The following is a 15555-nucleotide window of genomic DNA, read 5'->3' as shown; positions in this document are numbered from 1 at the left end:
CTCTACCTGAGTCCCTCCCACCTGATGCCTGTACACAAACATAACACACACACCATTTGTTTTTGGATCATAACAATGCCATAACCATCCATAACTCCACTCTCACCACCTCCTTGATGATCTCTTCTGAAACTATCATTCAAACTCCATTACTTCTTCTCTCTCCTCTTGCGTGCAACATCTTACATTTTCCTTCCAACCTCCCCACTGTATCCGCTTTCCATTTGGTCTCTTTAACCCAAAATATCTCCAACCTACTTCTCTGCATCACCTCCACCACCTTGATTCCTGTCCCCACCAGTCTAATTTGCATAAATAGCAAGCAAGTTTTTTTCTTTTTCTTTAACACGCACATCTTTCACACTATTAGGATCTACACATACCATCTACAGGTGTTTGTGTTGAAGACTTAAGAATTAAATTAATGAGGAAGGAGTGGAGGAAAGCAATAATTGGAAATGGGATACAGATATAATTAGAAGGGCACTCGGTGGAGCGCATACCTCCGCCACGTAATGCCTGATCCACGATAACATATTGGGCCCAATACATTTTTGAGATATCATGCTACACTGTATATCGTTTTTGGCCCTATCCCTCAATGGTAAAGAATCACTTTGAAATTAAATAATTGTCGTATCCAGATCCAGATTCGGATCTTCACCAAAATCGAATCAATTCGTCCTTGCCATACATACACCCAACCGGTCCACCAAGTTTCGTCTGAATCCGTCCACAACTTTTTTTAGATATCATGCGATATATTATTTTTGGCCCTATCTCTCAATGGTGAGAATCACTTAAAAATTCTAGTAGCCAGATCCGGATCTTCACCAAAATCGAATCAGTTCGTCCTAGTCACATACCGAACCTGTCCACAACTTTTTGAGATATCCTGCACACAAACAGACAAATAGACAGACAGACAGACAGAAAGGGGTGAAAACATAACCTCCTTCACCTTCAGTGGCAGAGGTAAAAATAATGCAAAAATGCTCACGTTGGTGCTTGTTGATCTTTTTCTAATGGACACCAAGAATGAATTTCACATTTTTCATTGACACAATTCCCTGTGAATACCCCTGGAGACAAGGGAGAGGGTATAGGCTTGACAGTTGAAGTGATGCAGAAGCAGGGAAAGTATGAAATGGCGACATGCGAGCCGAATAAACCTTACCCACTCCTTTGGGATCCATCTCTGTTTTAGGGCAGTCCGATGACGTGTTACATTCAGCTGTCTGCGCAACAGTCATATTTGTACGTAAGGACATGAAAAAGTTTCTCAAAAAATATTTGCTCAACACAGTTTAAGTTTAGATATTAAAATTTCAAACAAATGAAAAAAGAAAAATAATTCCTTAAGACTACGAAGAAAACAATGTTGGCAGGTAATAATTAAGCCTCCCCCTATTGTGTTGTGGGCCAGGTATCGGCGACGAGCGCGACCGCTAGATGGAGCAGTAAGGTCGACTACTGAACACCCAGAATCTCGATCGTACCTTTCGGAAAACTCCGAGGGTACGGGTCCCTTACAGGACCGTGAATCGTCAATAAATCAACCATGTGGTGCAGGGTTATTTGCCAAACTTCAAAATACCTAGAGACTCACATGGTGAACTACCGAGTATTCACACCCTCGACGGAACTCGAACGGGACGAGTCGTTTCCGTGCTCAACCCGTGCGTAACCCGAGCGGATGGTTACCGAGGTCCCATCGGTCCAAATGCACACAACTACGGCAACAACGGCCTTCTTAAATTCCCCAACACGCACCGTGTTAAACCAATGAAGAAAACACAGAAACGAGCTGATACATTTAACAGGGGATATATTTACAAAAGGGAAAGGAGAGACACAGAGCAGAATTAACCCCGAATATAGTCATGCAATGTACAAATAGCAAGCACTTAACAATTTCTACTTACAGACGGGCCCACAGACAGACACACAAACACAGAAATGGACCCCAATGGTCTTTATCGAAGGCCTCCAGCTCGAGGACAGGTGAGCTCGAGACCAGAGCCTGCGCTTGGACCTGTCCACCTCGTGTGGTCTTCGACGATCTGTCTCGACGGGACTTGAATCCACAACACGATGCCACTCCAAGCACCAGGGATGGAGGAAAAGCGTCGGACGCCAAGTGGACGAGATGAGAAACGACCCGAGCACTGCCAAGCCGACGAGACCAGACGAGTCGATCTCCGGCACCTCAAACCCGATCGCCCAACCCTAACGCTCTTTCCAAGGCCCTGGCGTTCCTTATATTGCATTTCTCCTGCAGGCTGGGGTTGTCGTGGGAAAGTTCGCCGTCTGAGACATCTCGCCTCCCATTGGTCCGGGGTTCGTGGGAAAGTCGGTGTCTGAGACATCTCGCCTCCCATTGGTCCGGGGTTCGTGGGAAAGTCGGTGTCTGAGACGTCTCGCCTCTCATTGGTCGCGGGAAACATTCCATCTCTCTGGGGCGGAGTCGGAGCTCTGGTGGCCGAGGAAACTCCGCCCATGTGCTGACACGCACGTGTTTAATGGTGCCGATGGATGATGGTGGGACGAGAAATAAAGGAGGATATTGTTGTTGTAGTAATTGATGTAACAAAACGTCTAACTATAAAATAATTCACAGCGCACGTACAATTATTCACCCATTAAACAAAGGGGAAGGAACCCCGACTCGCAACACGGACTTATTGATATAACTGTTCTATAGGGACCCTGGCTGTTGTGTGCGATGGGTTCCAGATTCGTAACAATAGCACAGGGGAAGGCTTATAGCTGTTGTAGGATTTGTTTCTGCAATAAAAGCCCCAAATTTTTCATGGTACCACAGAGTTTCTTAGACCCCCCCAGGTGTAATAAATCACCAATTATAATTTATTTTTTTCTTCTTCTTTCTGCACTCTCACCACTCCAAATTTACAAACTGTATCGATTTCTGACCTGTATTTCGGAGCCAGCTGGAGCTATCGCAATTAAATTTTGCACAAATAATGTAAATAGAAAGTACGTGGAGTTGACCACATTTTTTGACCTTGACCTAATTTTAAGGTCATGATCCAATTATCGTCATTTTAACATTTTTCACCATAACTCGACTAAAGTTTGTCTGATCGGAACGAAATTGCCCTCTCTAGATTGCTTAGGCTTAAGGCAAGCAACATTTAAACTTAATTTACATCATACCCTTCTGAGTTAAAGGTCATCTTATACCCTTTGGAGTACTAAACCACAATTTAGGATTTTATCCCTTTCTTCTGCCAATGCCAGAGTTGTATCTCGTAGCCGGCTGGGACTTTCGAAATGAAATTTTGCATACATTTTTGGGAATAAAACGTTTGTGGGGTCGACATAACTTTTAAGGTCATGATCCAATTATAGACATGTTAACATTTTTCACCACAACTCGACAAAGGTTTTCCCAATCGGAACTAAATTGCCCTCTCCCGATAGCCTAGAGCAAGGTGCATTTACGCTCAATTTACTTCATACGCTCCGAGTTAAAGGTGAAGGTCAAATGGGGGTCTGAAAAAATATTTTTAAAAAACAAACTTTTTTTGTCTTCGCTCCATTTTACCAATGTGGAATTTAAAACACCATATGGCCTTCCAAGATGTGTTTGCATCGTAATAGTACACCTGATATTTGATTAGTGTCCTTGACCTACCTTTTTCAGATCATGACCAAATAAACAAAAAACACCTTTTTGATCGGAACTCCAATAATTTTCCTCCAATTTTCATGATGTTGAGGTTTTTTTTGGGATAGATTGATGGAGGGGACATATTTTTAATAATTTACACTCTATCCTTAAATGTTGAAGGTCAAGGTCAAATGGTGGTCCGAACAAAACATGGCCATCATTGGATTGTGGGCCAAGGGTAAGTTGCGGTGGATCGCCAAGGGTAAGTCGCCCCCAGTCGAATACGGATCTGGCCCATCAGTGGGATACAAAACGTAAAATTGGTCAACCTAGCGGAGGTATGCGCTCTTCCGATTACCTTTGTCATTGCATTATTTTATCATCCATTAATTAAACAAACATGGGCAAAATTATTAGCTGATGGGGGAGGGGTGCAAGGCAAGGCATTTGGCCATATGTTTGGTAAATACCGATTGACAGGTGCTACGACTTTGACTTGCGGTCGGGATGAAATTCGTAACAATAAAGAATGCATTCTCTTCCTGGGGAGGGGAAGAAATGGAGAGGGAAGAAAACTGGATAAAAATGAGATGTTTTGTCAAACTTTTCAAATGTTTCATTTTTCTTCTGTACAAGTAATAAAAGGATACCAGAGATAAATCCGACACTATTTTAGCGGGGATACGATGTCATCCGTGGCCAAACTTGATAAAAGTAAACTAGGAAACCAGTGACAATTCCCATGGGACTTGTATGGACATTTTCGAACAAATAAACCTGGATTAAACATATGGTGTTTTTTTCTCATAGTAAATACATTTTCAAAACAAAAATGACTAAAATTTTCACTTTTGAGCTACTTTTGATCTCTCGTCTGGATTTCACCCCTGACCACACTATACGCTGTAACCCTGGAGTTTTACGAGCTCCATCCTTCAAGGGGATGTTCGGATGGGTATCCCATCTGGTAACATTCACTTGTGGATGTTGGTGATCCGATGGCACCTTTTGAAAAAGAGTGAGCCATTGTGCCCCGATACTTGAGCCATATTCTTAAGTCCTACCATAATCTATGGGCCAGTGCATCAACAACATAGCTGCACATGCAGGAACAATACAAACAATGGACGGAGGAGTGGGGGGGGGGGAGAGCAGAAAGAGCAAAATATTCATGGGGCTGGGGGAGGGAAAAAAAAAAAGAGCAAGATATGCAGGGTGGGGGGGGGAGGGGGTAGAAAGGGCAAGATATGCAACATGCCCTTTTTTGCACTTAAAATCTTGTTACTCCTGATCTTTAGCATTACAACTCACCTCTGGGGGGATTACGTAGTCGGCCGCATCCCAGACTGAGATACCTCCATTCGATGATGAATCTTCATCACGGTAAAATGCCACACCTTTCAGCTTGCTCGTTACTGTGGCAACTGGCACTTCCATATCTTGGTAGCCATGTCGATAAATGATTACCCAACTGTTTCCAATAAGACAATAAATTGTTATAAAAGGACAAACCACAATGACAGTGATAAAACATAATGGCACCATAACAGTCTCTGCTCATGAGCAGGCCGAATGCCTCAATTCTGTGTTTACTTCCAAATCTTGTCCCCAACCCCTCACTCTCGGGACCCACCCTTCCCCGTCATACCCAAATGCTCTTAGACACTGTGTCTTTTGCACCTGAAAAGGTGGAGAACGTTCTTTCAACCCTCTACTTCGACTCTGCTACTGGACCAGATGGCATCAGCTCACGTGTCCTAAACACCTGCTCTGCTGGTCTTACACATCCTTTTTCTGCCCTTTTCACCCTGTCATGTGTTCCGAAATCCACCAACATCATAGCATTACATTAAAAGATGCAACAACTGATCCCCTCAATTACAGACCAATCATCTTACTTTTAATTATCAGCAAGGCCATGCAATCCATCATCACACTTGATATGAAATCGTTTCTTTTCTCAAACAGCCTCATCTCAGGTCATCAATTTGGTTTCACACCAAGTCACTCCACCCTGGACATGCGGCTTCGACTCACCCAACAAAGGATGGTGGCCTCAATGTCAGACATGAGATAAGGGCAGTCTCTGGACATATCTCATGCTTTTGATACAGTCTGGCATCTGGACTTGTTCTCCAAACTCTCCGACTATGGAATCCAAGGCAGACTCTACACATGGCTAACTCACTTCCTCTACTCTTGTAGCAAACATGTGGCTCTTAACAGAATCCTTTCATCTCCTCTCCCTGTCAAGGCTGATGTGCCTCAAGGCAGGGTTGTGGACCCAGTCCAATTTCTGATCTTAATCAATGATCTCTTCGACTCCTCTTTATCTATTCGCCGATGACTCCGCCCTGTGCCGCAACATCCCTCATTCTTTAAACAGGCTGCAGCCTCTCCCCCTCTCTTCAGACCTTGAAAAAAAAAAAAAATTAAAAGCTGGTCAAATACTTGGAATGCCTTTCAAGTCTCACTCTCACGATCTCTTTCTGAAAGGACCGTCTGGCAAACCCTTCATTCCACTTTCTTAACAATCCTCTTGAGGAAGTTCAGTCATTCAAACATTTGGATCTCACGATCAGCCATGATATTTCTTGGACAAGCCACATTTCAAAGCTGGCCTCCAAATTGGGCATCCTCCGTCATGCAAGGTCCTTCCCAAGCACGCCTGAACTCCTATCCACCAACAAGTGGGAGCACCATCAATATCAGGTGATCGTCCATCTACTCGTAGATCCACGATCTTTTCTTTTGTTGCCAACTCCACTGGGCCAACCCTCTTCCTTGCAGGTTTCTGTGCTTTTTGTTCCTCTTACCCACGCCCCCCCCACCTCCTCCCTCCTCCTCCTCTTTGCATATTCGTTTACTCTCGTGCTTGTTGAGTACACTTGTGGTCCCACTGTCAGGACGTTGCCCTTTTGCCTCCATCATCTCACTTTTGAATAAAAGTTTTATTTGTTCTTTATTCTGCTCAACAAGGTAAACATCAACTGGGGGTAACTGGGGGTAAATTACATCAACTGGGGGTAAATAAATTTGGGGGTAAATGCCCCCAAACTTGCAAAATTATACACCAGTTGGTCTCATTTTCATTTACCATTTGCTCTTACTGCCAGTTTACATCCATATGCCACATTGCTCTTTCTCCCTTTACAGCAAAACTGAATTTAATGACGAGTTTTTTAAAACAAAAGGAAGACGTTGGAATCCGGGAGATGCGTGTGCCTTGAATTTTGATCGTTTTTAAGCATTTAACCTTGCTGTTCAAGCTTTGTGACGACACACCGGGAGGCGACCACAGACGTTGGTTAACAAGCGTTTTGTTTGTAACAGTTGAATGTCACATTCACGCACCCGATGATGTAGGCAAGCACAGCAAGTTGGAGCACGCGCTGCAGGAAGGCGGCGCTCACGCTGCGGATGTGCACGAATCGCTGCGTGTCATAAGAGCACATCCAATCACAGTCCATCCTGCGTGTCATAATAGCACAAACAATCACAGTCCATCCTGCGTGTCATAATAGCACAAACAATCACAGTCCATCCTGCGTGTCATAATAGCACATCAAATCACAGTCCATCCTGCGTGTCATAATAGCACATCCAATCACAGTCCATCCTGCGTGTCATAATAGCACATCCAATCACAGTCCATCCTGCGTGTCATAATAGCACATCCAATCACAGTCCATCCTGCGTGTCATAATAGCACATCCAATCACAGTCCATCCTGCGTGTCATAATAGCACATCCAATCACAGTCCATCCTGCGTGTCATAATAGCACATCCAATCACAGTCCATCCTGCGTGTCATAATAGCACATCCAATCACAGTCCATCCTGCGTGTCATAAGAGCACATCCAATCACAGTCCATCCTGCGTGTCATAATAGCACATCCAATCACAGTCCATCCTGCGTGTCATAATAGCACAAACAATCACAGTCCATCCTGCGTGTCATAATAGCACATCCAATCACAGTCCATCCTGCGTGTCATAATAGCACAAACAATCACAGTCCATCCTGCGTGTCATAATAGCACAAACAATCACAGTCCATCCTGCGTGTCATAATAGCACATCCAATCACAGTCCATCCTGCGTGTCATAATAGCACATCCAATCACAGTCCATCCTGCGTGTCATAATAGCACATCCAATCACAGTCCATCCTGCGTGTCATAATAGCACATCCAATCACAGTCCATCCTGCGTGTCATAATAGCACATCCAATCACAGTCCATCCTGCGTGTCATAATAGCACATCCAATCACAGTCCATCCTGCGTGTCATAATAGCACATCCAATCACAGTCCATCCTGCGTGTCATAATAGCACATCCAATCACAGTCCATCCTGCGTGTCATAATAGCACATCCAATCACAGTCCATCCTGCGTGTCATAATAGCACATCCAATCACAGTCCATCCTGCGTGTCATAATAGCACATCCAATCACAGTCCATCCTGCGTGTCATAATAGCACATCCAATCACAGTCCATCCTGCGTGTCATAATAGCACATCCAATCACAGTCCATCCTGCGTGTCATAATAGCACATCCAATCACAGTCCATCCTGCGTGTCATAATAGCACATCCAATCACAGTCCATCCTGCGTGTCATAATAGCACATCCAATCACAGTCCATCCTGCGTGTCATAATAGCACATCCAATCACAGTCCATCCTGCGTGTCATAATAGCACATCCAATCACAGTCCATCCTGCGTGTCATAATAGCACATCCAATCACAGTCCATCCTGCGTGTCATAATAGCACATCCAATCACAGTCCATCCTGCGTGTCATAATAGCACATCCAATCACAGTCCATCCTGCGTGTCATAATAGCACATCCAATCACAGTCCATCCTGCGTGTCATAATAGCACATCCAATCACAGTCCATCCTGCGTGTCATAATAGCACATCCAATCACAGTCCATCCTGCGTGTCATAATAGCACATCCAATCACAGTCCATCCTGCGTGTCATAATAGCACATCCAATCACAGTCCATCCTGCGTGTCATAATAGCACATCCAATCACAGTCCATCCTGCGTGTCATAATAGCACATCCAATCACAGTCCATCCTGCGTGTCATAATAGCACATCCAATCACAGTCCATCCTGCGTGTCATAATAGCACATCCAATCACAGTCCATCCTGCGTGTCATAATAGCACATCCAATCACAGTCCATCCTGCGTGTCATAATAGCACATCCAATCACAGTCCATCCTGCGTGTCATAATAGCACATCCAATCACAGTCCATCCTGCGTGTCATAATAGCACATCCAATCACAGTCCATCCTGCGTGTCATAATAGCACAAACAATCACAGTCCATCCTGCGTGTCATAATAGCACATCCAATCACAGTCCATCCTGCGTGTCATAATAGCACATCCAATCACAGTCCATCCTGCGTGTCATAATAGCACATCCAATCACAGTCCATCCTGCGTGTCATAATAGCACATCCAATCACAGTCCATCCTGCGTGTCATAATAGCACATCCAATCACAGTCCATCCTGCGTGTCATAATAGCACATCCAATCACAGTCCATCCTGCGTGTCATAATAGCACATCCAATCACAGTCCATCCTGCGTGTCATAATAGCACATCCAATCACAGTCCATCCTGCGTGTCATAATAGCACATCCAATCACAGTCCATCCTGCGTGTCATAATAGCACATCCAATCACAGTCCATCCTGCGTGTCATAATAGCACATCCAATCACAGTCCATCCTGCGTGTCATAATAGCACATCCAATCACAGTCCATCCTGCGTGTCATAAGAGCACATCCAATCACAGTCCATCCTGCGTGTCATAATAGCACATCCAATCACAGTCCATCCTGCGTGTCATAATAGCACATCCAATCACAGTCCATCCTGCGTGTCATAATAGCACATCCAATCACAGTCCATCCTGCGTGTCATAATAGCACATCCAATCACAGTCCATCCTGCGTGTCATAATAGCACATCCAATCACAGTCCATCCTGCGTGTCATAATAGCACATCCAATCACAGTCCATCCTGCGTGTCATAATAGCACATCCAATCACAGTCCATCCTGCGTGTCATAATAGCACATCCAATCACAGTCCATCCTGCGTGTCATAATAGCACATCCAATCACAGTCCATCCTGCGTGTCATAATAGCACATCCAATCACAGTCCATCCTGCGTGTCATAATAGCACATCCAATCACAGTCCATCCTGCGTGTCATAATAGCACATCCAATCACAGTCCATCCTGCGTGTCATAATAGCACATCCAATCACAGTCCATCCTGCGTGTCATAATAGCACATCCAATCACAGTCCATCCTGCGTGTCATAATAGCACATCCAATCACAGTCCATCCTGCGTGTCATAATAGCACATCCAATCACAGTCCATCCTGCGTGTCATAATAGCACATCCAATCACAGTCCATCCTGCGTGTCATAATAGCACATCCAATCACAGTCCATCCTGCGTGTCATAATAGCACATCCAATCACAGTCCATCCTGCGTGTCATAATAGCACATCCAATCACAGTCCATCCTGCGTGTCATAATAGCACATCCAATCACAGTCCATCCTGCGTGTCATAATAGCACATCCAATCACAGTCCATCCTGCGTGTCATAATAGCACATCCAATCACAGTCCATCCTGCGTGTCATAATAGCACATCCAATCACAGTCCATCCTGCGTGTCATAATAGCACATCCAATCACAGTCCATCCTGCGTGTCATAATAGCACATCCAATCACAGTCCATCCTGCGTGTCATAATAGCACATCCAATCACAGTCCATCCTGCGTGTCATAATAGCACATCCAATCACAGTCCATCCTGCGTGTCATAATAGCACATCCAATCACAGTCCATCCTGCGTGTCATAATAGCACATCCAATCACAGTCCATCCTGCGTGTCATAATAGCACATCCAATCACAGTCCATCCTGCGTGTCATAATAGCACATCCAATCACAGTCCATCCTGCGTGTCATAATAGCACATCCAATCACAGTCCATCCTGCGTGTCATAATAGCACATCCAATCACAGTCCATCCTGCGTGTCATAATAGCACATCCAATCACAGTCCATCCTGCGTGTCATAATAGCACATCCAATCACAGTCCATCCTGCGTGTCATAATAGCACATCCAATCACAGTCCATCCTGCGTGTCATAATAGCACATCCAATCACAGTCCATCCTGCGTGTCATAATAGCACATCCAATCACAGTCCATCCTGCGTGTCATAATAGCACATCCAATCACAGTCCATCCTGCGTGTCATAATAGCACATCCAATCACAGTCCATCCTGCGTGTCATAATAGCACAAACAATCACAGTCCATCCTGCGTGTCATAATAGCACATCCAATCACAGTCCATCCTGCGTGTCATAATAGCACATCCAATCACAGTCCATCCTGCGTGTCATAATAGCACAAACAATCACAGTCCATCCTGCGTGTCATAATAGCACATCCAATCACAGTCCATCCTGCGTGTCATAATAGCACATCCAATCACAGTCCATCCTGCGTGTCATAATAGCACATCCAATCACAGTCCATCCTGCGTGTCATAATAGCACATCCAATCACAGTCCATCCTGCGTGTCATAATAGCACATCCAATCACAGTCCATCCTGCGTGTCATAATAGCACATCCAATCACAGTCCATCCTGCGTGTCATAATAGCACATCCAATCACAGTCCATCCTGCGTGTCATAATAGCACATCCAATCACAGTCCATCCTGCGTGTCATAATAGCACATCCAATCACAGTCCATCCTGCGTGTCATAATAGCACATCCAATCACAGTCCATCCTGCGTGTCATAATAGCACAAACAATCACAGTCCATCCTGCGTGTCATAATAGCACATCCAATCACAGTCCATCCTGCGTGTCATAATAGCACATCCAATCACAGTCCATCCTGCGTGTCATAATAGCACATCCAATCACAGTCCATCCTGCGTGTCATAATAGCACATCCAATCACAGTCCATCCTGCGTGTCATAATAGCACATCCAATCACAGTCCATCCTGCGTGTCATAATAGCACATCCAATCACAGTCCATCCTGCGTGTCATAATAGCACATCCAATCACAGTCCATCCTGCGTGTCATAATAGCACATCCAATCACAGTCCATCCTGCGTGTCATAATAGCACATCCAATCACAGTCCATCCTGCGTGTCATAATAGCACATCCAATCACAGTCCATCCTGCGTGTCATAATAGCACATCCAATCACAGTCCATCCTGCGTGTCATAATAGCACATCCAATCACAGTCCATCCTGCGTGTCATAATAGCACATCCAATCACAGTCCATCCTGCGTGTCATAATAGCACATCCAATCACAGTCCATCCTGCGTGTCATAATAGCACATCCAATCACAGTCCATCCTGCGTGTCATAATAGCACATCCAATCACAGTCCATCCTGCGTGTCATAATAGCACATCCAATCACAGTCCATCCTGCGTGTCATAATAGCACATCCAATCACAGTCCATCCTGCGTGTCATAATAGCACATCCAATCACAGTCCATCCTGCGTGTCATAATAGCACATCCAATCACAGTCCATCCTGCGTGTCATAATAGCACATCCAATCACAGTCCATCCTGCGTGTCATAATAGCACATCCAATCACAGTCCATCCTGCGTGTCATAATAGCACATCCAATCACAGTCCATCCTGCGTGTCATAATAGCACATCCAATCACAGTCCATCCTGCGTGTCATAATAGCACATCCAATCACAGTCCATCCTGCGTGTCATAATAGCACATCCAATCACAGTCCATCCTGCGTGTCATAATAGCACATCCAATCACAGTCCATCCTGCGTGTCATAATAGCACATCCAATCACAGTCCATCCTGCGTGTCATAATAGCACATCCAATCACAGTCCATCCTGCGTGTCATAATAGCACATCCAATCACAGTCCATCCTGCGTGTCATAATAGCACATCCAATCACAGTCCATCCTGCGTGTCATAATAGCACATCCAATCACAGTCCATCCTGCGTGTCATAATAGCACATCCAATCACAGTCCATCCTGCGTGTCATAATAGCACATCCAATCACAGTCCATCCTGCGTGTCATAATAGCACATCCAATCACAGTCCATCCTGCGTGTCATAATAGCACATCCAATCACAGTCCATCCTGCGTGTCATAATAGCACATCCAATCACAGTCCATCCTGCGTGTCATAATAGCACATCCAATCACAGTCCATCCTGCGTGTCATAATAGCACATCCAATCACAGTCCATCCTGCGTGTCATAATAGCACATCCAATCACAGTCCATCCTGCGTGTCATAATAGCACATCCAATCACAGTCCATCCTGCGTGTCATAATAGCACATCCAATCACAGTCCATCCTGCGTGTCATAATAGCACATCCAATCACAGTCCATCCTGCGTGTCATAATAGCACATCCAATCACAGTCCATCCTGCGTGTCATAATAGCACATCCAATCACAGTCCATCCTGCGTGTCATAATAGCACATCCAATCACAGTCCATCCTGCGTGTCATAATAGCACATCCAATCACAGTCCATCCTGCGTGTCATAATAGCACATCCAATCACAGTCCATCCTGCGTGTCATAATAGCACATCCAATCACAGTCCATCCTGCGTGTCATAATAGCACATCCAATCACAGTCCATCCTGCGTGTCATAATAGCACATCCAATCACAGTCCATCCTGCGTGTCATAATAGCACATCCAATCACAGTCCATCCTGCGTGTCATAATAGCACATCCAATCACAGTCCATCCTGCGTGTCATAATAGCACATCCAATCACAGTCCATCCTGCGTGTCATAATAGCACATCCAATCACAGTCCATCCTGCGTGTCATAATAGCACATCCAATCACAGTCCATCCTGCGTGTCATAATAGCACATCCAATCACAGTCCATCCTGCGTGTCATAATAGCACATCCAATCACAGTCCATCCTGCGTGTCATAATAGCACATCCAATCACAGTCCATCCTGCGTGTCATAATAGCACATCCAATCACAGTCCATCCTGCGTGTCATAATAGCACATCCAATCACAGTCCATCCTGCGTGTCATAATAGCACATCCAATCACAGTCCATCCTGCGTGTCATAATAGCACATCCAATCACAGTCCATCCTGCGTGTCATAATAGCACATCCAATCACAGTCCATCCTGCGTGTCATAATAGCACATCCAATCACAGTCCATCCTGCGTGTCATAATAGCACATCCAATCACAGTCCATCCTGCGTGTCATAATAGCACATCCAATCACAGTCCATCCTGCGTGTCATAATAGCACATCCAATCACAGTCCATCCTGCGTGTCATAATAGCACATCCAATCACAGTCCATCCTGCGTGTCATAATAGCACATCCAATCACAGTCCATCCTGCGTGTCATAATAGCACATCCAATCACAGTCCATCCTGCGTGTCATAATAGCACATCCAATCACAGTCCATCCTGCGTGTCATAATAGCACATCCAATCACAGTCCATCCTGCGTGTCATAATAGCACATCCAATCACAGTCCATCCTGCGTGTCATAATAGCACATCCAATCACAGTCCATCCTGCGTGTCATAATAGCACATCCAATCACAGTCCATCCTGCGTGTCATAATAGCACATCCAATCACAGTCCATCCTGCGTGTCATAATAGCACATCCAATCACAGTCCATCCTGCGTGTCATAATAGCACATCCAATCACAGTCCATCCTGCGTGTCATAATAGCACATCCAATCACAGTCCATCCTGCGTGTCATAATAGCACATCCAATCACAGTCCATCCTGCGTGTCATAATAGCACATCCAATCACAGTCCATCCTGCGTGTCATAATAGCACATCCAATCACAGTCCATCCTGCGTGTCATAATAGCACATCCAATCACAGTCCATCCTGCGTGTCATAATAGCACATCCAATCACAGTCCATCCTGCGTGTCATAATAGCACATCCTATCACAGTCCATCCTGCGTGTCATAAGAGCACATCCAATCACAGTCCATCCTGCGTGTCATAATAGCACATCCAATCACAGTCCATCCTGCGTGTCATAATAGCACATCCAATCACAGTCCATCCTGCGTGTCATAATAGCACATCCAATCACAGTCCATCCTGCGTGTCATAATAGCACATCCAATCACAGTCCATCCTGCGTGTCATAATAGCACATCCAATCACAGTCCATCCTGCGTGTCATAATAGCACATCCAATCACAGTCCATCCTGCGTGTCATAATAGCACATCCAATCACAGTCCATCCTGCGTGTCATAATAGCACATCCAATCACAGTCCATCCTGCGTGTCATAATAGCACATCCAATCACAGTCCATCCTGCGTGTCATAATAGCACATCCAATCACAGTCCATCCTGCGTGTCATAATAGCACATCCAATCACAGTCCATCCTGCGTGTCATAATAGCACATCCAATCACAGTCCATCCTGCGTGTCATAATAGCACATCCAATCACAGTCCATCCTGCGTGTCATAATAGCACATCCAATCACAGTCCATCCTGCGTGTCATAATAGCACATCCAATCACAGTCCATCCTGCGTGTCATAATAGCACATCCAATCACAGTCCATCCTGCGTGTCATAATAGCACATCCAATCACAGTCCATCCTGCGTGTCATAATAGCACATCCAATCACAGTCCATCCTGCGTGTCATAATAGCACATCCAATCACAGTCCATCCTGCGTGTCATAATAGCACATCCAATCACAGTCCATCCTGCGTGTCATAATAGCACATCCAATCACAGTCCATCCTGCGTGTCATAAT

The 15555-nt window shown here is 45.0% G+C and overlaps 1 protein-coding gene across 2 annotated transcripts in view; it reads right to left on the bottom strand.

Moving 5' to 3' along the window:
• LOC147025990 (P2X purinoceptor 4-like) overlaps positions 1-15555 on the bottom strand; it is a 64108-nt gene that overhangs the window by 44134 nt on the left and 4419 nt on the right. Inside the window, exons 2-6 of one of the 2 annotated variants that reach the window (XM_085880960.1) lie at positions 6989-7105; positions 4946-5105; positions 4105-4176; positions 1178-1238; positions 1001-1082 (exon numbers count right to left, since the gene is read on the bottom strand). In XM_085880960.1, coding sequence (XP_085737086.1) covers positions 1001-1082; positions 1178-1238; positions 4105-4176; positions 4946-5105; positions 6989-7104 — 491 coding nt within the window. In that variant the 5' untranslated portion in view covers position 7105. The remainder of the gene's footprint in view (positions 1-1000; positions 1083-1177; positions 1239-4104; positions 4177-4945; positions 5106-6988; positions 7106-15555) is intronic. The other variant, XM_085880961.1, reaches the window with a different exon arrangement.

The sequence above is a fragment of the Eptatretus burgeri genome, chromosome 5 (genome assembly GCF_056783735.1).
Source record: "Eptatretus burgeri isolate ZD-2024b chromosome 5, Ebu_testis_v1, whole genome shotgun sequence".
NCBI classification, from domain to species: domain Eukaryota; kingdom Metazoa; phylum Chordata; class Myxini; order Myxiniformes; family Myxinidae; genus Eptatretus; species Eptatretus burgeri.
Note: the sequence above shows the minus strand (reverse complement) of the source record. Positions and strands in the feature narration are given on the sequence as shown.